The 25296-nt window shown below is 44.6% G+C and overlaps 1 protein-coding gene across 4 annotated transcripts in view; it reads right to left on the bottom strand.

Annotated features, from left to right (window-relative positions):
- The window catches only part of LOC119433727 (KICSTOR complex protein SZT2), a 235877-nt gene that overhangs the window by 78778 nt on the left and 131803 nt on the right, over positions 1 to 25296 (bottom strand). For 3 of the 4 annotated variants that reach the window (XR_007464166.1, XM_049658168.1, XM_049658170.1), the window contains 7 exons: positions 22453 to 22563; positions 17407 to 17739; positions 15047 to 15254; positions 12231 to 12369; positions 9562 to 9658; positions 7125 to 7251; positions 6102 to 6260 (listed from right to left, as the gene is read on the bottom strand). Coding sequence is in view for 3 of the 4 variants with exons in the window: in XM_049658168.1 (XP_049514125.1) it covers positions 6102 to 6260; positions 7125 to 7251; positions 9562 to 9658; positions 12231 to 12369; positions 15047 to 15254; positions 17407 to 17739; positions 22453 to 22563 (1174 nt within the window). In the remaining variant the exon portion in view is untranslated. The remainder of the gene's footprint in view (positions 1 to 6101; positions 6261 to 7124; positions 7252 to 9561; positions 9659 to 12230; positions 12370 to 15046; positions 15255 to 17406; positions 17740 to 22452; positions 22564 to 25296) is intronic. The other variant, XM_049658169.1, reaches the window with a different exon arrangement.

Raw genomic sequence — 25296 nt, 5'->3', positions numbered from 1 at the left:
TTACAAATGCATTTGTGCAGGCTGTTACTAAAGCCCTTATATAGATGTGATGCTTCCGAAAATAAATCTGTTGGAAGTTAGCGCCTGTCTTCGTCAGTTCTTCACTCTGTCCTTGTCTTGTGTTGTGCGCTAGATGCAGAAATGGAACACCAACATACCCAAACTTACTTTATTTCAAATTACTTAAAAAGATTTCCTTTTGTAGAAATTGCTTTTTTAATTACTCCTGATGCGTACTACCTTTTGAATTACCGAGAAAGAGACAACCAAATAAAGCCAGGAAATGCATGGGGAAAATTAACTGTTTTTAACGTAAATGCAGAAATCAGAACAAGGGAAATGAAAGTGAGGAGAAGACACCTTGCCATCTGCGAGAGCTGAACTCACAACCTTGCTTGACACGTGACTCCTAACGGTGGTTCAGTCGCTAAGGCGTTGCGCATCTGAGCACGAGGTCGCGAGATCGAATTCCGGCCGAGGCGGCTGCATTTCGATGGAGGCAAAATGCAAAAACACCCGTGTGCTTGCATTGTAGTGCACGTTGAAGAACCCCAGGTGGCCAAACATAAACCGGAGCCCTCCATTACGGCGTGCCCCTTAATCAGAACTGGTTTCGGCACGTAAAACCCCAGAAAGAAGAAGAATGCTTGACACGTGCAATACTCTACCAGTGGAGCTATGAAAGCCCAGCTGTCCCCCGCCAACTTTTCTCAGTGCATGTGCATGCGCAGTAAACGGGGCCTCAGGGGTGTTAGCCAGCTCTACTCGTAGCCGTTGTGGTGGATATGGACCAATGTTGGTAAAAAGCCTCGCATAACATTTGAAGCTGGCAGCATTAACTCGTATGCTACCTGAAGGCATCAAAACTGCCAGGTTTGAGCCCTTTGCAGTGCAATGAACAAGAAAAATCAGGGGAGCCAAGGAGCTCAGTTTACTGTCAGTTGCAATCAAATGAAGCCAACAGACAAATGAATGTAAGGTGCTTCACAAATATGCCAAACAATGAAACAAAGATGTTTCATTGTCTGCTTCACAGACATGCTTCATATATTGGGGACGAGGGCCACCACTGGAAAGACTGACTGGTGCTGCAGTCGGCGTGATGTGGCACTAGCAATCTCGCGGGCACAGCTGCCGGGTTAGCTGCCTTGGAGAAGTAAAGCAGTCGGAAGTAGGGGAGCTGACTGAGAACATTTGAAAGCTTTAACAACCAGCCTTGCCAAGATGCGGTTTGGAGCTCACCTATAATAAATAATGAGACATCAACAAGAACTAACAAAAATTTTTTTTAGACTTGGTCGTTGTGAAAAAATATCGCACATGCCCGTGAACGAAGAAGTCTCTAGCTGCATAACAACGACTCTGGAAGCGTTTGCACAACAATGTTTTGCTTTTTTCCTGTAAAATGCTGATATGCTGCAACCTGAAACCCACGGCTTGGTTCAAATATGTGTGTTAGATACAGTAGAACCTCGTTCATACGTATTGGAAAAAATGCGAGAAAGAACATATACTAACAAAAAAAACTTGCCATCTGAAGCGACTAAAAAATTGAACATACTGAACTGTAGTTGACATCTACGTAATGTGAAGCGTTGCGCGTGGGGCTGGTGGGGCTTTGCCAGCCCGAGGCACGTTTGGTTGTTTTTCTATTGCGTAGTGCTTAAGAGCGCCGCCGGATGCCGCTGAAGCGAAAGGTGATGCTCACATCAGGCCGCCTACAGCGGGAAACGGCAGCGCCTTTGGATTATCGCCTTCTCCAAAATTGTTATGTCGAAACATTTATATACTGTACAGAATTGTGGATGTTCCTTTTTTGTGTGATTTTAATGTTGCCTTAGAACACAGCTTGTTGCCATCTCAAATGCACTGTTAGTCACCACCAGGAGGGTAGGCCTCATCAGGCACACACAGCCTTTAGCCTCCCTCCTGATGTGGCGATGTATGTTTGGATGCTGTATATGAAAGTGAAAAAGAGAATAAACTTAAAAACTAAATGTGTGCAGTATGCTACCAACGGCACTACACCCCACGTGCTGTAAAACAGATAGGTGAAAAATGATTATCGCAATAGGTTTGGCGGTGATAGCAGTGAATGCGGTGTTCAACGACCCTGGAAGGGAATTGCTGGTGCTGAAATAAGAAACTGAGTGCGCGCCGGCGTTTTCAGTGAGATGGGCCGGCAAGTATTTCGGTGAAGCTGATCGAATTTTCTTGTCCAGAGGAGATCTAGCAGCCGTGAAACTTATCATATGATCGCAGTTTGGCGATGTACTAAACGTTGGTGCCAAAAAATTGTGTTTTCCGGGAACTTATGAACCGGTAAAATATAAGCGTAATTATATTGGGTCACTTTTTGTATTCTCGATGGCGAACCTTGGCACCAGGATCGTATCAACGAGGTTCTACTGTATATAATGTGTTCATGACGAAAAAAACTGATCAGGAAACAGGAAAAGAGCAGAAAAAACACTGCTTTGTCCTGTCCACTTTTTAATGTTCCGTTTTTCCCGTCATTTTTCGGGTATGAAGCCATGTACCAAAGTAAATTCAGGCTCAATTGCAATATACCGAGTTTTATTTAATTGTTTCTTCCTAACTTAAAAAATATTTTTTTTTTAAGCGCCCTGAAAACATTATTTGGCCTGTTACTTGAAGAGACGGCATTACATACAGGTCAAATTGCAATGTCCAGGTAGTTATAACCGAAAAAATGTTTATTAAATTTTTCATTGTTCACTTTTTGTCACGTGCCAAAAATGTGAAATTGAGTAGCTTATTTTAAGTGTCACAAAGAGAAACATTGCATCAGTTTAGATTGATAAAGCATTCTTAAAGGGACACTAAAGAGAAACCGGAAGTTGAGCTTTAATGGTAGATTATCCTATCACAATCACAGTCATACCATTCTTACGGCGAACAGATGTTCAATAAGCGAGAAAATAGCGAAAAACTGAAGGATAGGTGCTGACGCCCCTTCGATTTTCCGCACTACACGTTCATGACGTCGGAGATTACAAACGCAGGCCCGTCACGATTGGTCGAGAGCGATTTATCGCTGTTAATAAAACGCAAAATGAAATACACCGTAAATGTACATAAACAGCATTTGCCAACTTATTAAACCGTTTCAAGCGAGGAAGTACAAGTTTAGCGCAAAACTAAATAAATAAATAAATGGCGATACATCCGATTGTGATAGTTTCGTAGTTTCGTTTTTGGTCCATGCATCATTGCACGCGCCTGTTCCGCTCTACAGTGTTTGGTTGCGTGTTACGTGGCTCGAAAAAATGTTGACTTGGCGGGAAACAGCCACAAAATACCTCGTGTGTGTGAGGGCTGTATAAATGGCCCAAGGCGCTTGCTTAGGAGCAGCGGCAGTGTTGACTCGTTTGTGTCCTTTCACGTGGTGCCGTGCGGTGAGCCCCGGCTCCCCGGCATTCGCAATGGCTCAGTGCTCTGCCGATGATAAAACGGCAAAAGAGCCAGAGAAACCGATGGTGTGCTCTCTGCATTTCTCGCCCTCAGATTATGTGTATAATCCTGCCCTTGGAAAGTATCTTGGCGTGCCCTAGAGGCCAGTCCTTTCTCGAGCAGCTGTTCCCTCAATGCGGCCTTCATCAAACCCCCTACCGGTGCCCCTGCAGCAGCGAACTGGCAGCTCGGTGAGTGCTGAATGTCATTAAATAAAGCCACGAAATAACCATACCGAGTACGTGCACAACTTTCTACGCTTGTTCTGTCGGGAACATCATCGCCTGGCGGACCGGACGCCTCGCGTTCCGTCGACGAAAACGAAGCTTTGCTTTCCGCCGACCGTGCCGGTGGCTCACCGCCATCGCACGCATAAACACCTACCGCTCGAGCACTGAGGATCATTTCCGGATCCGTTTCACTGAATATCGCTGAAATGCAGTCCTGCTTCCCTGGCGAGCTCTTCATTGCAAGGTTCAGTGGCAGCAACGGTATCCATCGCGGCGAACACAAACGCAGCGGCCATGCAGCCATGATGCAGCCAGCGCCTCGACCGTTTACGCAAGCGGTGACGTATCATGGCGCATTCTGATTCGGTGAGAGCAATCAAATATGTGACGACACTGCTTCAGCGCCAAATCTGGGGTGAGAGAAATTGAGGAAGAGATATTTGGTCTTTGTTTACGAATTTCTCCGCTAATAACTCATACTTTTGCACCCAATAAAAACTGCATGCATTCCTGAAGGTCCCTCTTTTATTCCAGCTGAACTTCCTGTTTCTCTTTAGTGTTCCTTTAAAGCACTCTACTTTCATTGATTTCAAGGTAATAGGTTGATTTTTAAAATAAAAAATGCAGCAGACCTAACAAAGCTTAGTGTGAGTGCATAAAGAGTCGAAACACGAGTACACAAACACACACGCACACACACTCACAAGCGCGGGCACACACAAATTATGGCGAGACTTTTGTAAGCAGAGTTGCTAACTACGTACTATTGAGTACAACGGATGCCTTGAACGCATCATGGTTTCAGAGGCAGCATGCGCATAGGCACGTAGCGCAATTCGCATCCATTCTATCCACAAGAAGTGTTTACTTCCTCATTACCGTGCAGCCGTTGATTCACGAAGGAGAGCTTTCTGGTTCTTTTATTTCCTTTCCCTTGCTCAGTCAGCGCCACCGCCGCCACAGATGCAAGCGCCATCTGGTAGTGCTACAAGAAACCTAGCGGGGCGCACGTGTTCAGCTGCGATTGATTGGCCTATTCGGCAAAGGAACAGTCAAGCCGCGACTCCCACGGTCACGAAACACAGCGAGGTTGGCAATGTAAAACTTCGTTTTTAAAACAGACAGTTACTGTTTCGTTTTTTGAATTTTGTGCAGAAACCCCAGGGCTGGTACACCAGTGCTACACCACAGATTGTAAAGTATTTCTTTGTATTTCAGCTGTTGTAGTTAAGTAAAAGTTCTCAAAACTTCCCAAGTTCAGTCCTTGGCTTTTAAAAAAAAACAATTTAGTTCATTTTTATGAATAAAAATTAAACTAGGCTTGAACAGACGCCGTTCGAATCCATGACATCACTGCAAGCTGGTGCGGGGATTTCAAGAGGATGTTGCCACCCGTCTTTTGTTCTTGCGTCTTTTCTAGCTTACCAAGCTTTTCCTTGCGGTAAGAGCAGCCTTTTTTTTTTGCATTTTGGAAGGGTAATTTACCAACATAGCTCAAATCATTATTTTTTTTAGTGTGCGTTTAACGAAAACTGCACGCATGCATATGCTACACGATGTGACCTACGTGCCAATTGTCTCAGAGAGTTACTTGGCATAGCCTCGAGAAAAGTACGCACGCGATTGTGGCCTAATGGTTAGAGCACTGGGCTGTTGTGCTGTGAAACAGTGGCTCAATCGCACCATCGAACACTTCATTCTTTTATTTTCTACAAGTAACCTTTTTAAAAAACATGCCGTGCTAGTGCATGTCCCAAGAGGCTTGCTGTACCCTCACACAAACTTTCCCCACAGACTAAAGCTGCAAGTGAATTAAAGAAAGCGGCTTCCTGAATAGCAACGGAGTGAGAACAAAAAAAGTTCACCTACGATTACGATACTCCCTGATACGGCAATTGAGCGCAACTCTACACGTGTTTTCATTTTGCAATATATTGGCTGAGGCGGACAATCTGTCTCGTGTAGCATGTCGCGAACGGAGCGAAGTGTGACTTGACTGCCTCACTAATCAGGAGATCATGACAGGCAGCGCATGGGTGACACGTGGGCACAATTCACAGCAGCTGCCACAGACAGACCTCCGCTGATGCAGCGATCGTGACGCGCTTGCCACATGCCACCGGTGAACAGAGGATGGCACGCTCCTCTGGCGCCATCTTGTAATGGTCGTCGCAAGCCTTGCATGGCACTACACTTTTCTTCTCATGCTGAGCTCCGCATTCACTTTCGTCTTTCGCTGTGCTCGTTGGCTCGGTTACGCCGAAGAAAAACGCCGACGCTCGCCACAGGAACGGGCATCTAAGAGCTGAGTTCTAAAAAAAATTGAGCAACAAATGCAATAGACCAGGCCTCATGGCACGCTTCAACTATGAACGACACACCCAAAATGTGACGCACCTCGAGAAATGCCACTGCGTCCGGTTCCGGTTCCCGTGTTGAGCCGAGGGTGGAGACTGAAGTGGGTGGACCACACTATGCTGCAGTCAAAGGCCCCCGGCTTGAACTTGAGCGTTGCCTCCAGGTAATCGCCGTGGCCCTCTCCAGAACCATCATTATCTTTGGGAGAGAGAGCACGCAAGATCAGGAGGACTTTGTTGATGGATTAATTATTTCACAAATAATGACACTACAGCACAAATTTAAACGAACTAGAGAGCTTAAGAAAGAGAAGTGAGAACACAAGTAGATGCAGCCATCCCCCACTCACGGTGTATTCTTTGAAACATTTTCCTCAGATTTTTTTCCTTAAAAGTATAGAGGAACATCAAAAGCTGCTGGTGAGATGTTTCGCAATTGGAAGTATCGTGAGAAAGAAATGTCACACACCCCAACTGCACCCGATGTTATGGTGAAAAAAGAAATTACATGAGCAAGATGTGCTCGTGAGGCCACTCATTACTTTTCTTTCTACTAGAATTATGAATGAGTACCGTACCATTGACCTTGCATTCACGGCACGGACACTCAAAGACAAATATTGTATTGTGTACTAACAATCATTTAAGCAGAAGAAGTATTCCTACTTAATACTACCAACTTGCACATCCTTGCATCAAGTTGCATGTTAGGAGTACAGTGGAATCCGATTACACGAATTTCAGTGGACCATACAAAACCGTTGTATAATTCGGGAGTCGTATAATCGAAAAACTAAGAATATAGGCAGTAATGCTCAGTCTTGCCTGAAAAATGAATACGGTCAGACCGCCTGAATGAGCCCGCGGCATTAACCTGCACTGCTCCAAGGAAGGTAGATTAAATTATTAAAAAATTACCGTATTTACTGATTGTAACGCACATATCTTTCATGATTTTCGTTGCTTGAACTCGACCCGCGCGTTACATTGGAATAACACTCATCCCACACGTATCTGACAGAATAGCTCGCACCCATGTGTCTAAGATGTGGTAGGTACATACCATACACTGATGCCGTGCTGTTGTTGGGCTCAATCTCAGACTCTCGGTTCCAGATATCCTCAGATGCTTCAGGCACAAGCAGCCGATTGCACATGCGTGTGTTGTTGAGATGTTGAAGCAGCAGGATCTGTTGCAAAGAAACAAGTGGTCACACATTCTCATTGAGGCTAGTCGAGCATGAGCAGAGACGGCAGTGTAAAAGTTGTGGTGATTGAGGCGTCTGCCTATTTATTCTGCTGTCCCTGCACTCTCCCTTTTCACCCGCAATGGTTTCCGGGGGTGGGTTTTTCCACAAACTGTTTTTGGCGGTGGCGCTTCACACTACTGGTTGCAGCAGCACAACTGGTGCAGCTGGGAAAGCGAGCACACGGGAGAACTCCCTGAGACAGCATCAGGTGCATACACGCTCTTGCTCTTGTTCGCCAGTCCTTTTTGTTTGGGTTTGGGCATTGCTAGGACTTGAGCTTGCCTGCGGTGCCTTGTCGAACTTGCTACTAAGAAAATAGCAGCAGACTTCAGTGACTCTTTCGGCTTTGAACTCATTTACAGCGACAGAAGCAGGTCCCCACCAGCACACACCACCATATTTTCAAGTACAACTTCTTGTACTTGTACTATGACAGTAAATACTAAGAAGCTTGCACAAATCAGATAACAACTACAGTGATACACACATAGAAAGGGCGGCCACTTATTTTCAACTGTTTAGAAATTTAGGCAACAGCAAGAAAGTTGTAGCACTTGAGATATTAGAGGTCCCCCCAACTCTATTAAATGCAGCGGCGAAAACTGTGTTAGGCAGTGACACACACATAGAAAGGGCGGCCACTTATTTTCACACTGTTTAGAAAATTTAAGGCAACAGCAAGAAAGTTGTAGCACTAGAGATAATAGAGGTTCCCCCCAACTCCATTAAATGCAGCGGCGAAAACTGTGTTAGTGATATGTTGGTATCACTTTAAAGGCACGAAATGGAACATATCGGCAGTGCACGCGGAGCGAAGTGCCTAAGACAGTGATTACAAGGTCGGCATAGGATTGTGCTTGCCCGAAGATTTGTATATACAGAGTGTTTCAGCGAACACTTTCAAAACAGCGAACGCTTTTAAAAGTTCACTGTGGCAGACACCACAATTCTAGTTCATGAGCTGGTCTGCTCGAAGAGGCAGACATTACTTACACAGTAAATTTAAATGCATAATCAACTAATTAAAAAATTCCCTAATAACGCTTTTAATTAATTACCTTATGGCTCATATTGTAATTTACAAATTCTAGCCATGGAGTTCGCAAGGCGGATCCATTTGGAACGAATTCTCAGGAAGACACCAGCTTCGAGATATTAATTCCCGAACATTGCGGAGAAATGCATTGGCATTCCAGTTGCTTTTGTGCTTTTATGCATAAAACAGCGTTTTGTTAAAAAGCGTTATCCTTACATCACTGAGGGTTCCCTCGAAGAGAGGGGCTTCTGACTTGCCAGCTGGGGCAACCGCACCCACTGCCATGGCAGAAACATGGTTGACTAACCACATGTGGGTAAACGGGAGGAGCCTTCCGCACTTGTAGCTTGCTGGGTACCACCAAAGAGAGTCAGGCGATTTCGGCTTGAGTTGCCCAGTGGCACTGACAGCGCTTGCACTTCCGTGCACAACCCGCATGAAGGCAGTTTCCTCCTCTCCCCAAACCTGCTTGGCGCACGCCACCCGACGTTTGCCGTGCAGGTGACTGCCTTGGGACAGGGATTCCCACAAACTGAAGTACATTACCGTGCTGTTTGAGCTGATGGACTTGCATAATGATGTTTTAGCAAGATTGCACTGAACAACAGGAGCCTTACTAAATATGTTACTGCTCTTGCCAGAGGCATTGACAGAACATGACACCCAAAGAACTCTAAACAATGGCCCCTGTTTTTAATGTGCAGTGGTAACAAAAAAAAAAAAAAAAAAAAAGATCAGCATGATTGACCAGTAACCGGAGTGGCTAAATTGTGATACGCTGTGTTGTTGTGCGGGAAATGGCAGATAGCGAGGGAGCTGGGTTCTTACCACATTAGCATCGTGGAGGAGGTCAGCAGCTGTAATTTTCAATAAGCTACAACTGTCTTACCGAACTACCCCTGAGCATAAGGAATGGGAACGACCCGATTACTTTTGCTATCAGCACATCATCAGCTCCAATGCCATGTATCACAATTTTGCCACTCTGATCTTTAGACACTTGTGCTAATGTATTTCCCTTGGCACAGTTCTGTTTTTTAGAACAAGCAGCAACAGGGATGGAAAGCTTGATGAAAAAGGCAGGCAGCCTTTCGAGCAATATCGTAAGCTCCTAGCTGCAAGTACAAAGTTTGATTCCAGCATTCACGACAGCGTTGTCCAGCGACAGGGCAGGTCTATTATCCGTGCTCAAATAGGAATGTGTGTTCTCTCACCTGATTGACAATCTTGCAGGTGTCCTGGATCAGCCCCACAATGCTTTCAAACACAACCAAGCCTTGTCTGAGTTCTGTACTCTCACCTGGCTGCTCTCTGTAAAAGAAGGCAAATAAAGTCACATGATCGCTGTAATTACTACTGTAATTAGTGTACGCATTCGCAACCCCGTCCCCATTTCCTCAATTTTTCCTGCGGCAGTTGTGGGTATGCTCAAATCTTGACGATTGTCTTCCCTGCATGACTCGCATCTCCTGATGTTTAGCTTTCCCGCATGATACACACACGATGGTAGGAATTTGTGACATTATTATGCAGCTACAGCGAGTGATGGCACTAGTTTTCCGGTGGATAACTCAAGTGCGAGAACGACTTGCTTGCTCCTGTTTGGCCGGAACACGGCAACATGCGCAGACCGACCGCGCCCTAGTCGATGCGCCTTGCGGGTCTGTACAACAAGAAGCTTCCCATTGAGCTTACGCATTTGGCACTGGCATGGGCAAACGAATCGGTGAGATGCACTTCCGTTCGCAGGACCACGGCCTCGAACGAGTTGGGCCCCAAATTGTGACCAGCATGAACTAACATTCGCTTGGTATCTTTGTGTGGCGAGTTGATTTTCTTTAATTCCTCAGCACAATTACTTGTATTTTGGCTAGCTGGCACTGTTACATAAAAGGATCTTAAAGAGTGCCCTTTTTGCATGTATGCACTACTGTGAGCTGTGTTGCTTGTTACAAAGAGCATTTAAACTCCACATTTCCATTATGTTCAGGGGTGATTTGATTTACTTATCTTTATGCAGAAATAAAGCATCATTCATCATTCATTTGTTATACAAATCAACTTAGTACAAAGATGAAGAGGGTGTTTGACAGAGCGATAAAGATGATTTTGGTGAGATGCTTGCTCGGGTGACCCTTTAGCCATCTTGCCTAATGATCTTGTTTTGCCTTTGCTTCTGTGTGCCTCTAGAGTCAGTCAATATCACCATAACAGGTACCTTTATTGCGTGTACTAGTATACAGTATAGACCACTTATAATGTAACCACTTGTAGTGCAGGACCGGATATAATAGTCTTTTCAGACTCCCATTAATTTTCCCATAGCATTCTATGTATACACGTATCGCTTATAGTGCAGTTGCGGGGCACGAAATACTGGTTACAGTGCAGCTGCTTGGAAGTTCGGCAGTCAACCTAGACGGCAAACGCCCCGCCCCCCTCAAGCCACAAATACCATATTTACTCGAATCTAACGCGCACTTTTTTTCCGATAAAACAAGTCCAAAAATTGCGTGCGCATTAGAATCGAGTACGACGCTAAATCTGCGTTCTCATATGGCTGTCAGCATTTCAAAATGGCTGCCTCGCATGCACGTCGAGCCTAGCTACCTCGAGCCTAGCTACCGTAGCTTCCTCCATGTGCTGCAGTACACGTGCTTAGGCAATAGTCAACCGTCTGACCTCACGTTCTCTGCGTCTGCTCTATCAGCATGAAGTACCGAGTTCATCATGATACCGCATTTAAAAGGAAAGTGATCATGTGTGCGGAGACGGACGGAAATCGGGCTGCATCACGGGCGTTTGGAGAATCCGTAACTTGCGTTCGGGACTGGCGCAAACAGAAGGAGAGGATTTTTGCCTAGCAAAGCAAATTCGGAACGGTTTCAGTGGACCGAAGCGGGACGTAATCTTCGATGATCCACTGCAGCGATACGATTGCCTTGGCCCTATCTTGAAAGCAATCTGCGACGGGGAAAGTTCGCCGCGCGCCGTGTTTTCGCCGCTTATAGGTCGCGTTGAGAAGCATGATAGCACGAAGGTCAATTCGCTCGCCACGCTTCGTCACTCGAGCAGTTTTGACAGTTCGTTTCCTACGGTCAACGAGCGAGATGTGGTTATGTTGTTGCTTGTGCGTGCGTGACACCGTGCTTGCTAATTTATTTAGTAAGCGAATACGGACCATAGAGCATGGTGACAGCGAAGGCAGAAATGCACCTAGAGTGTCCATTATCGCAATAAAACAGTTGTTTTGGTTATAGTGCGGTACCGCTTATAGAGCGGATATTCGTGACTCCGGCGACTTACGTTATAAGCGGTCTACACCGCATTAAATTATTTTTATCAAGCAGCACGCTTCACTTTCTCTCAAAACACTATCCGTTCAGCCATTGCCCAGAAGTGCAATTTACTAATACACTCAGACCTTGATATAATGAACACAGACATGATGATTTATTGGTCATAATGAAGTAAATCGTAACAACTTCACTGCAATAGTAATGAGTAATAAACATATGGTCATAACAACTATTGGATATAACGAAGATATCTGTGCTGGAAGCAGCATCGTTATAATGAGAACAGTTGTACAGTTTAACTTAATTTGACATGACAATAGTCACTTATCACAAAAGATAAATTTTTCTATTATTTATTTTAATTTTGATGTTTTTATAGCTTTTTCAATTGGCTTCGGTTAGACAGCAGTATATGCCAAAGTCCGCCATTTCACAGCCTACCGTGGCTCTAATTTTGGATAAAGCAAACTTCCGATATAATGAACATTTTTCGTTAGATTATTATGGTCAACTGTAGAGAACGTCGTATGTACATACACACGAATTTCACATAACAAGATAGTACAGAATGCACATGGTCTCACCGAACGTGGAAAAAGATGTCCACATGGTCGAGAAATGGGCAGAGGATCAGCCAGAAGGGAGGCAGGTGGGAACGCTGGGTCTCCAGTGCATTCATCCAGTCACGGTCACTGTCCGATTCACTGCTGTCACCGTCATAGCCTGCAGATATTGCCCAATAATGTTAATGCCTGAGTGGTAAGACACGTGTTATCCGCTTAAATTCAAATACAAATAAGGTGAGGACAACGGCAACGTGTTGTCGTGTTTCCAGCTTCACCTACAAAGTGTTTTTCTGGAAGTCTTATTCAAAGTCTTGCAACTTTTGTTCTAGAAAAGACAGAACAATAAGGTTGATCTTATTTTATTTCTTAACTCATGTAGAAGCGACTTATATACTGTTAAATGAACTAGGAGGAATTAATTCCTCGCTAACCTTTCTAGAAAATTAAGTAAAGAAATCTTGCATAAAGTTAGAACGAAATGAGATAAGCAAAAATGGATTACATATTCAAAATAAGCACATAGAAAGTTTCAGTATTGCCCAAAATGCAAAGCATTGATACAATAGCATAGCACAGCAGTACTTCCGTTGATTTGATTGCAGTTCGATTTTGCGGTTAATTCGATCCCAACCGAAGATCCCAGCCAGTGCCTGTGCATTTCTATGGGCCTGAACTTTCGTAATTTTGCTCCTCAAATTGACCTTTGTCAGATAATTCAAACTGGACCAGTCAGCACGCACATGCCTGACCCGTATGGTGACCTCAATAGCGGCCCTTATAGTGGCAGCGTGTGTCTCAGCGGAGCTTAGGGGACCGTGAATGTGTTTAACACGTTATCTCCTGTTGAAATCGGCTATTATCGGCCTGCCCTCGAAAAATTTTTAAGCAATAGCCATAACTCACAATGTCTGCTTATGGTATTTACCCGATTCTAATGCGCATCTTTTCCCAAGAAAAATGGGCTGAAAATTCTCCAAATCAAACAAATACCACAACTGCATCGCAGCATCTGTATACTCTACTACATAGCACGAACGTATTGTGGCGAAGCTGGCTTTAGGAAACCAACCGCCATTACATACCTGCCAACCCAGCAACATAAAAATTTGGGAGACCGCCGCGCAAGGGGGGGAGGGGGGTAAAAAAATGTTTTGCTACCATGTGAAACGGCGCACGTGGTACAGAGTCCATACTTGTCACCTCTCCACGAAGTGACAAAGGATGGAAACTCCATCGTGTACGATATCATACAGTGCCATCTGCCGCTCTAACTAAACTCGGGGAAACGAAGAGTAGTTTGGCATACCGCACTTCACTCGACAACCTGACAAAGCCAAAAGCGTAGCGCACTCACGATCATATAACGAATCGATTGTTAAAAATGCGTGAGCCAGCCAGAGACAAGCCAATCCGGAAAATCCAATATGGCAGCGCCCGTTGGTTTCTTGCGTTCGTGGTAGTGCCGCAAGGTGCATGCTGGTGACTAACACTCCCGCGCTGCTTTCTCGCATGGTTATATTACAGGGCATATCATAATTATAGCGACAGGGCATAAAAAATCAGAACGAAAAAAAAAAAAAACACTATGCTATGGCGACTACTTTTCACGAGATTTGAGGTCGCGTCCGTACAATGGGGAGATGTGCGCAAAATTCGGGAGGCTCCTGGAAAATTCGGGAAAGTTGGCAGGTATGCCATTATGCAACTTTTATTAGATTCTTGCCCATCCTCCTTGCTAAAGAATCGGGTGTGTAAGATTTCTACGCTGTTTAGGAGCTTTAATGTCATTTCTACGTTAGTTTTCTACTTTGGACACATAAAAAGTGGGCCCACAGTTTGATTTGGGGGCATGTTAGAATCGGGCAAAATACTGCCAAATGAATGAGGGGTGAGTTCTGGCTCATTTTTTCCGCATCTTGCTTAATTTGGGCCAGCCGGATAATTTGATCAATTTCGTTGATCCCCTTAGGGTCGAATTAACGGAATTCGACTGTATTAGACAATTACAGGATGTAAAGTTCGTAGTTTTATTGGGCATATAAATTGCAGTAAACGTTAGCTTACTAACTAAACAAGCACGGTGTCACATGCGCACCGACAAACATAATTAGATCTCACTGAATGACAGTGAGCGGTCGCCGTCCCAACACTGACAAGATGAGGAGCGCTGGCAGCAGGGGGAGAACACTTCGCGCTGTTACTCACTTCACCGCATCTCCCAAAACAGATTACGCAACCTCCAACACTGGCACATGTATGAAGCCACCAGCCTGTGAAAGAAGCCCGCGAATACACGCAAAGTGCCTCGAGCGACCAGTTACGCGGCAATTCTGCGTGTATTCGCAGGCTCCTTTCACACTCGGAAAAACACTTTTATGTAGCACGTACTGAGCAACAGAAAGCTGTATTGGGAGTTTTTCATGTTGCTCTACAATTTTCTCATTGACACTTTGACAATTAGGACAGTACTTCTCGAGTTAGATAATAATTAGAATTAGCTAATTAAATCTCAGTAACGAAAAAATTACTGGCGGCTACTCCACTGCACTGGAAACAATACGCACTAGGTTTGCTTCGTGTAATGCCGTTCATCTTTTTTAAATCGTGCTGCGTGATAGCTGGGACACCCTGTATATACAGTTATGAACACATTCACAGGTTTCAATTCGGAGGGCTCCGTGTTTGGTTCCAAGAGCAAGCTACAAAAACCAAAGTGCACTTGAGTCCTACAGCCTATCATGCTGCACCTGAACTTGCTAATTAACTCTTTCCTTCCTTCTCCTGGGCCCAATAAAAGGCTGAATAAATACAGCTATCAATAACCAAAGGCTTACCATCCTCGGTGTTGCTGATCTGCCCGCCAACCTCGCTAAGTGGGTTGGGCGTGGAGCGTGTTGACTCCAGCAGGTGTTGTGGTGGTCGGAACGCCATGCCATGGCCCAGGGATGATGCCAGGCTGTCAGTGCGATCACGGAACCCACCGTCTTGCTGTTCTGAGGAGCCACTCTCGTCCACGAGCTCTGCAGGAGCTTCAGCTGTTTCCTGTTATGATGCCAATAATAAAGATCAACACACTGCAGGTTCTTGACTCGAGGGAACGGACAGCGGAGAGATTTGGCGTAGCGTTAGCGCCTTATTACCACAGCATCTAGGATTTATAAACCCTGTGCAGTGCTGTGGTGCCATCAGTTGGGTGAAAATCGACAACCTTTCCCACCTTGGTGCCGTCCCTCCAGGCCTAGCAGTGTCAAAACAAGCGACTGATCTCAATATTAACAACAGCACTCATACTTTGTGCGCTGCATGAGACAGGACTAAGTAATGGCTGACTTCACCATCTATTTTTTTGCTGTCAAAACTGAGAGCAAGTAACACAGGCAAGCTAAGATTGAAGTGGGCAGTCTGGGTACTGCCATGTTGTTACGCAGCCATGGTAGCTGGTGGGAAGCCATTTCGGTAAACTTACCGGAGCCTGGTAAATTGCGTGCATGCAAAAACGTGGCAGCAGCCGGTAATAGTAACAGTAAGACAGTAAATGTGGAGGATACGGGAGAAGCAATGGCACATCATTCGCTACAGAGAATTCCCTGTAGACGTATCCTGCACCCATGGGTGAGGCGATTGCGGAGGGAAGTCACTGTAATCAGACTACTTTGGTGGCTTCTACTTTCGACACCACTTTTCATCACTTGCTGATGATGACAGCACCAGCGCACTTCATTAGAGTGCAGTCAACTTCTGTTAACTCAAACCTAATGGGACCGACGAAATTGATTGACGTATCCAGTGTGTCAAATTAAATAAGATGCAGAAAAAAACGGCAGAACACACCACTCAATCATTTGGCAGTTGTTGCCCGATTCTAACACACCCCCGAACCATATGTGTGCCCACTTTCTATGTGTCCAAAGCAGAAAACTAATATAGAATTGGCATTAAAGTTCCAAATACATTAGAAATCTAACGTGCACCCGACTTTTTTTAGCATGGAAAATGGGCAAGGGTCTAATATGTGTCGCACAATGGTGGCCCATTTCCTAAAGTCAGCTTTGCCTCACGGTTTTGAAGTCAGCTTCGCCGCAATACTCTGTTATGCAGTAAAGCATACGAAAGCCGCGAAGGCGGTTTTGGTTTCGTATCTGCACCGCACAGGCAATTTCCGACCCAATTCTCTTTAAAAAAAAAAGATACGCAGTTAGAATCGGACACTGTGAGCTACAGTTATTGGCTGAAAATCTTCCTAGGGCAGGCCGAAAATCGGCATTTTTGACGGGAGATGACGCGTGTTCCACGCAATCACTGTCCCCGAAGCTTAGCCGAGACAGGCACTGCCACTAAAGGGGTCGCTATTGGGTCCCCAGAGGGCTTGGGCGCGTGTGTGCTGACTGGACAATTTCGAATTATTCGGCGAAGGCCAACATTAGCATCCAAAAAACGAAAGCTTAGGCCAATAGAAATGCATGGGTGCCAGCTGGGACCTTCGGTTGGGATCGAATTTTCTGAAAAATCGAATTAGCCGGAGTCGAATTAACGGTAGTCAGCTGTAGTATCCTCAACTAATATTGCCGTCACAGTGCCTGCACATGGAACACGCCTTCCAAAATGTGACCGGGTCACTGTAACTGTGGCAACCATAACAACAAAGCAATTGCAATATGGCTGCCACCCTTTTAAGCAGCAATTTGGTGCCAGCCACCAGCACGAAATACCGTTGCATCCCTTGCCAAGCAGGGATTGTTCACTCCACTCAGTAGGAAGCTCCTCTCTCTCCCGGGGATATCAGCCGACATCATGTCATCTCGCAAAACTGTCACATCGTCACATGATGCGTACTCCTTGCATCGATGGGCGAGATTTTTCTCCCGTCTCTTATTGGCTAGAGATCAAATAAAGATAAACTGTATTTATTAACTGAGGTAAAGAAATAGATGTGGAGTGGCACAAATCATCTAACGCGTGGAACAGATAACCGATGTTCTGCTAGAGTAACGGCAGGGTAAGGAAGATGCTGTCGAGGGTACCAGACGATCAGGTGGAATGATAAGTTCAGGAAATTCACAGGCATAGGGTGACCTTGCTTGATGCACAATCAGGGATAATCGGTGATTTCTGAGAGCAGCTATTATCCTCCAGTGGGCCTAAAATAAACTGGCAATGACATTGAAAAAATAGTTCAACTGACACATGCACGTACCTGGCTCTCTGCCGCCTTTTGCTCCTGGACAATGGTCTCTGATGACAAATTGGCAGCGTGATCAGCCGTACCGCTGTCTGCTTCGAGAGTCTCAGCTTCCTCCTGAAGCTTCCGTCGCAGGTCGAGTAACTCCAGCGGACACGACGCCCCTGGAGTCCGACCTTCTGGCTTTGGGTCCTCTTGTATCACCAAAGAGTCCAGCGGTAGTGATGATGCTCGTTCCAGGCGACGCTCGGCGCTCTTTGTCCGTGCGCTTTTCCCAGTTTGCCGTCGCCAGGCTCGGAACGACGTATGTGGCGCTCCCCCGTCCCCGGACTCATCTTCATCTGATAACTGCATTCGTTTTTTTAACCACAATTTACACTTCTGCCCCATGGACGACAACATGGACATAGAGGTAGTCACATAGAGGTAGTCAACAACATAGAGGTAGTCAAGACCAGTAAATGACATTTTCGAAACTCTTAAAGTGCCGTGGAAAACGATAACGCATTAGGCAGGAAATTGAGGGCAAAACATCCGATCCTCTTTTTGAACTTCATGCCTAAACCGCAGCGTTGATGATTAAAGAAATGATTGGGAAGTCTCATATTTTTGTATGTTTTTGTGTACCTGGGTCCTCCATGAGAAACGTGTAACTGAGTGTTTTGCTTATTTTTGATTGCAAGTGCATGTTTTTAGCTATAGCAAACAACTACCTTGCATCGGCCAAAATCTATGATGTCACAGTAAGGCGCCATCGCCATCTATTGTTTGTGTTTCCATGGTGTCCATCCATGGCAAGACTAGATGCAATTTTATAAGTCGATAGATTACAGGTATTATACTTAACTTTACTCTTTAGTGTCTTTCTAACGAACTTGTGATAACTCATTCAATCTGAAATGGGCACTCTTATTCATATTGCTTACACAGAACTACATTACTCATGGGAAACACAACCTAATACGACATGAAATTCTTTTGCAGTGTTGCAGCCAATCAAGAAATCGCCTTTCATTGTTCACATAACATCAATGCAAAAGGTTTCATTTTACTAACACTACGAATTGCTGTTTTGTATGTCTGAAAAATGCACTATCATTCTCCCCAGGATTACTTCAATGTTAAATCTTGAAGGCGAACTGCAACAAAATTTTGGAAGAAGCCTAGTTTGAGATGGTGTAGGTATGGAAGAGCCTCTGTGCAAAATTTGACGTTTGAAATACGAGTGGAAGCGTCAAGAAAAGCTAGCACATATAGCTGGTTTAATACCAAAAGTGAAAAAAAAGAAAGTTGTGATTACCGCTTGCCTGACGTGACGCATGACCTAGAATATATGGCTCCTTGACATGGCTTCCGAGACTGGGCAGCGCCCGCGACGCGCTGAAATATCTCGGAGGCAATGTGTTGGGATTTAACGTCATAGCCGCCGACTACTAGGTGCATGTGTCGCCTGCTTACAGGTCAGCTTTAGCTTGGGGGCTGCCTATCTAAATACATGCAAAAGAGAAATTGTTTTTCTTGGCAACCACGGCCCTAAATTTGATGAGGTTGATTGCATTTAAAAGAAGAAGTTAAAATCTAGTGGCTACTGGAAGCGAATTTTTGATTTAGACCGTCAATTTTTAATACAAATTGTTGAATATCGCAAGTTTTCAGAAAACGAAACTATAAAGTTTATAACTCTATCTCAGCAATGAAATATGGCATCAAAATTCTGTAATTGCACCTTATATTACATCTAAAACGGACAAAATTGAGGTAATATACATGGCTCTTAAGTACGCCACTAATATGTGAGTAGGACTTACGCAATACCCTTGTAAACATTGTAACAAATTTATGTCAAACGTAAACTGATACATCAAATTTGTCCACTTTGAATATTCTAACAGCTGCAGTTTACAGAACTGTGATGTCTGTTTTTAGTGTACAGTTACGAATTTGGAAAATTTGTGCTTCTATTTTTTCAAACATCAATTTTTGCCATTTTTTTTTGTAAAGAACAATGCAGATCATAAATCAAAATTCAGCTTCCAATAATCAATAGAATTTAACTTTCTCTCTCAAATGCAACAACTTTTATTAAAATCGGCCCAGGGGATAGTTCAGAAAAGCCTTCCTGTGTTTTACCTGTATTTGAATAGGCAGCATTGGAGTTGGGCCCAAAACTTCCTCTTAAGTGCTGTTTAGAGGCTGCCCCCCCCCCCCCAATACGAAAATTATATAATTACCAACCCTGCAGCTTCGCCAAGATTACTTCGGTGGTATATACTACCCATTTATATAACCAATTTAGCCAAACTAAAATTTTATTGCAGTTGCCCTTTCTGCAACATTTCCCACCTAAGAAGAAAGCCTTTTATGTATGCGTGGAAACTTGCAAGAATCGTTATCATCCTCGTATATGTAGCTAACAAAAACCTGAATTAATGCTGTCAGCAATGAATGATGACATTAATAAAGTTAAAAACATGCACTTAATGCACTTAACCATGCCAATCTGGCACATCTGAGCCATACAGGCGATGTTGACGACAGTAATGCGTAATCTGCATGCAGTGTTGATTAGCCATGCAGTGAACACAACTGTTAATGGACAATCTTGCATTATTACAGAGCGACCCTTTATGACGAACATTGTGCCATTATCGCCATGCACAATTCTTAAGTGTTGACAGATAATGTGAGTTGTTGATTGACACTTTCGAACAGTGCACTAAACCACAACTTAATTGTTAGCTTACCATAAAAAAGAAACAACTGGGCCCTTAGTTGGAACAATTTAGATGCAAATATAATATTAAAATATTAAGAACTAGCAATAATCACCTGTTTTGAAATCCACGATAAACGTAAGGCAAGCATTAAGCGCTTTGATATTCTTGAAGCTTTGCAAGTCATACACGAGAAAAAGGCCGAAGAGCGAGGGCCCAAATTTTTGTTGGTCACAACCATATGAAGAACAGTTAATGAAGCCAAGGAAAGCATAGGAGAATAATTTTTTATTTTTTATTAATTGAAGTGTAGAAATGATAAAGTAAAGAGAAAATGAAAGTGGACGAAAAAGCTACTTGATAATCCCAAGCATCCTCTACCAAAAGAAAATAATTTGCAAGAAAAGCATTAATAAAACATTGAATGATCAGATGCTAATCACGAAGCTTTCCAGGTCCCCTCCCACCAAAAGAAAAGAAATGTTCAATTGCTTGTATACCTTGCAGTTCAACATACACTTAAGCAAAACGAGCTAACATGGCTCAACTGAAATGTGATTTTCAATTTTTACGGCAACTGATGGAATCCATCACACAAATCTTGCACCTTCATACGATTTGCACCACAGACACCAAAGCAGGCAGTCACAATGCACACAGGAAAGGACATGTCAATCAAGTAGCTTGCAAGGTGTTTCACAGTAATACAACATGAATGGCTAGCATTTCAGTGCAAGGAAAACGAATATTCATCAAATTAAGCAACAGCATACGTTCATTGATGTTTATTAGTGTACATAAGTTAGTCAATTAAGCAACAAATTAAGCATTAGTGTACACACAGTTGTGAGGTTCATAGGTCACTGAACAACAGTACCCTTTAGATACGACAAGAATGGGGCACTGCAGTTAGTCCCCCAAACTCCTGTTGCATCTTGCCATTTCCGACTCCTACCTACATTAACTTCATAATTCACAAAAGTTAAAGCATACACACGGAATAACAAACAAGCTCATTCACATCGAAGACCCCCTTTGACGTTGCTAAGCAAGAGCATGAAGAGCCGAAGGGTCAGCCACACTAATCCGAGACGTTTTCAGCAGTCTCCAAGAACACAGTCCTACGCACTAGGAACAAATGCTCACAGTTCCACATCCAGACACATCCACATCTGTTACACCAGCCACGTCGTGCATGCACCATGGCAAACATTGGCAGTATTTCCACAAACAACAAGCAAATCAGTACCAGCACATCAGCACCTTTCTGTCATCCCCTCCGAGACAAGGAATGCGTACGCCAGACGAGCAGACCACAGACTGCAGCAACCACTCTTTGGTCAGCATCTTGCACGGAAATCCCCACGACTTGCCCTCCTGGCAGAGTGACCAGTTCTACTTATTACTAGAAGTCAATTTTGCCAAGTAACTTGTTCTCCAGTCACCTGCCGCAGCTTTTCAGGCTTCGCTCATGCTCACAAGGTTTCGTTAAAAAAAAACACTTTTGCAAGTCTTCGCTAGATGGCTGAATTTCTAAGCATCCTACGTGTTCAGTTAGGCATGCAACTCTTGTCAGAAGCTAGAAGAACAGTACAAAAGTTGCCAGCATTGTCGCTTATCTCCAGTTTGCATTTTACACGATGACTGCTTTTTGGTGGTTTTTAACCAATGCTCATAACTAATTCAGCCATCTCCTAATATGTGTAGAGGTAGATTACCAACACATTCAATTGAAGTCATGTTTTCAGCCAGTTCTTTGACTGAAGTATCCCACTTGCATTGAAACGTTCTCATTTCAAAAGAATTTGTTGCCGAGTAAGTTGATGTAGTTTGCTGAGCCTTCCTTTCAAACTGTGTGAAGCAAACACACAAAAAAGGGGAAAAGACACACACAAGTGCCACTGCCAAAAGTTTCATAAAGAGGTGTCAAAACAGCGCATATTGTACGAGCATGTGCAGTACAAAGAGGCAGACAAAACAGAGACTGAATTCAGCTACGCAGGCATGGACACATGCTGGCTAAACTGTCTGCATATGCAGACAATTCATACAATACCATTAATGAAGTGCACACGCAAGAAAAATATGCAATGTCTCGACGCCTTCTTTTCATTAAGCAGTTGGTAGTGGCCCGTGTCCGAGTGTCCCACAATTTCTGCATGTTTGTTTAGGGTGATTGGAAAGAACTGTTCGGGCCTTGTGTTCGGGGAGGAACGTCTGTTTGCTGGTCCAGGTTTGCTGGTCTAGATTCGTCTGGTCACTCTGCCTCTCGAGCACCACATGCCACGATGCCTATGCTACTGACACGGCATGCGGGACGGAGATCCTCTCAAGCTCCCCCACTCACTTTGACGTCTGGGCCGACGGTCTTCTGGCGGGAGCCTCTCATTTCGGCGACGTCAGCGCCTGCCTTTTCGTGAGGCAGCGCTGCTGTCATTTCCAATGCCTTGCTTCTCAGCTGCACGACATTGTTGCACCAATCTTTGAAGCTTCAGCTTTAGTAGTTCGGCTGTGTCATGCGTGTCACGACACCTTTCACACACTCCGATACTTACCGCCCTTTTGAAATGATACAACAAAGAAATTCAGGCCTGGCAATGGGCTGTCTTCTTTGAACTAGGACTGCAATCAAATGCAGTCAAACCAAGCTACAATCAGGTCGTACCCTGGTCCAACATGAAAACACCTTTGTGTGAATATTGAATGTGAAAGCACATCCAATATTTATTATAAGCATATATTTGTCACACACTGATAGTGGCAATAAACATTTTTTATTATTTTATTTCATATACCTCACAGGCTTCAGAAGGAGTATTGGGTGAGGGGGGTGGTACAGATAACAAATAACAATTGTGGAGCAAGAACATGTTATACGGTTACATAAATAAGAACACAACGAGAATCAAATAATAAACAAAGAACGCAAAATAAAAACAAAAAGAAAGGAAGGTGGACTAACAGCTGTTAGCTTTCCAGTATGCAGTAAAGCAAACAATCTTAGCACAAATGCTTACATAAATACAGTAAAAGCTCGATGATACGAATCTCACGGGGTCAAGCCCAAACCGAATTCACGCGATTTTGTGCGCGACGGCGACGAGCGACGGCTTCGAGCGACGAAACGGGCCGTCGCGCGAACAGATCGCTCGGTCTTTTCGCTCAATCGCTCGGTTCTAGAAATCTAGAATTCGTCGCTCGTCGCCCGGAAGTGCTATGAGCGACTAGCCAATAGCGCGATTTGGCCGGAACTTCGGATATCCCCTCAGTCAAGTAGCTCTCTCCCCCGATTGTCGCACGGAACGAGCAAACGACTAGATTTTGATACGTGCAAGCCGTTATCGGGAAACGTGGCAGTGCAAGACGCTGCTTCCCTCTGCTGCTGCCGCAGCGTGTAAGGTCACACATCAACTTAAATTAATGGAGAAACTGCCATTTTATCCGCGTGGCTGAGACGTCTAGTTTCGGCTAGAGTATTTGCTGCCTCTAGTCCGGCACGTACACCGATGCAGAAACGGCACCGGGGAGAGAGAAGGAAATTTCCGCCGCGGGTACTTTTTTTTTTCCCCCATTCCTTCGCGTGCGGCATTGAGGGGTCTCTCCTGAGCTTTTGCTCTATGGCGGTGTCGGAGCAATGCCGGTCGGAGGCGCCGCCGCGTGATTTGGCGCACTGCTAAGAGCATTGTCGGTGCGCGGTATGTTCGAAATAAGCGTGTTCGAATTCGCTTGCTTCGCGTTGACGTTGAACGAAAGCACGTTTTTCATGATAGTCTCGCTGTGCAACAATTGTGCTCAGTGTTGACGTTGCGAGGCCTAGCTCCTTAGCCAACTCCGTCCGCATCCTCATCGACCTTTCGAAGAATGTCTAATTTCTCTTTAAAGGAGAGTGCTTTCCGCTTGCGAGACATAGCTCGCTGCGACTAGGCAAAATGGCGCAAACACGAAGAACGCAGTCCGAAGCGCAGCAGCCACTCCATCTGACGGCTCGCAGAAAAGGAGGAAAAGTACAAAAGCACCAAAAGCGCCACCGCTTCAAACTCTTCGCTCCCAGTCGCGGAGTCCGCGCTGTACGGCGCCGCGCCTCCGCACCAAAAGCACCAAAAGCACCAAAAGGAGAGAAAGCGCGTGACTGCGCGCTGTTCTCTTTCGCGGCCGTCGGTGGGGTGGCGTTTATTCGTATCAACCGACGCAGGCTGAAAATCGATTTGTAACAACCGTTCTCTAGCACGTTGCAAAGTAATGGGGCTCGGCCGGGACCACAGAAAAATTCGTATCATCCGGAAATTCGTATTAGCCATGATCGTATCATCGAGCTTTTACTGTACACAACAATGAAGTTAAGAACAACAAAACTAAAACAGGCACTGATTTTTAGCGAAGTACTAGCCAAATATTGCACTGATTTTTTGTCTGAAGATTACTGGGTCATTAATGTCAGCGATGTTATCAGGAAGACAATTCCACAGCGTAATGGCACGTGGCAAAGCTGAGCAGTTGAATGCATTGGTGTGACCGAATATGCGTTGGAAACTCAGATGATTATGCAGACGTCTATTTGAGATTTACTTTGCTATATCTGATAACTCATTATATGTACCATAAAAACTGGAATATCCCCTTCAGGCACCGTGTCCACAAACGTGGACAACAACTCGTGGGCAACAACTCTGCATTCGCGTAGTTCAAAGCACAGATTGAAAAATGTGATTTGAAAAGCGCGGGCGAACGCGCCTTTCCTTTCTCTATTTGACAAGTGGTACCATAGCCCTGAAGACATACGAAATAATGATCAGAAAGCGCGGGAAAATGGCCACTTCAAGCTTCTACGGTGCGAGCCGTAAGTAGCTCTTCGTTTTTATTTTTTTTCATGGTATTAACATTATTAAAAACACCCAAAAGCCATTTATTTGTAGAAAGTAATGCTTGGTTATTGTAAAATACTATCTTTTCTTGGAGTACCGAATGTAAGAGTGTCGCACGCAACTACCGAAAGTTAGTGTCCACGTTTGTGGACAGGGCGCCTCAAAGCCGCCTTTCCAAGCAAGCTGCCTTGTATAGCACATGACACCTCTTGGCTAAAATAATCAGAACCTCTTACTTTTTCAGCCATTTCTAAGTCTGCCGTAGAGAGAAGGAAGGTCGATGACCAGACTGTCGACGAACTTATTCAAAATGGCGACGTATCCGATGC

Source organism: Dermacentor silvarum, chromosome 11 (assembly GCF_013339745.2).
Source record: "Dermacentor silvarum isolate Dsil-2018 chromosome 11, BIME_Dsil_1.4, whole genome shotgun sequence".
NCBI lineage: Eukaryota > Metazoa > Arthropoda > Arachnida > Ixodida > Ixodidae > Dermacentor > Dermacentor silvarum.
This window is presented reverse-complemented; position numbering and strand designations above follow the sequence as displayed.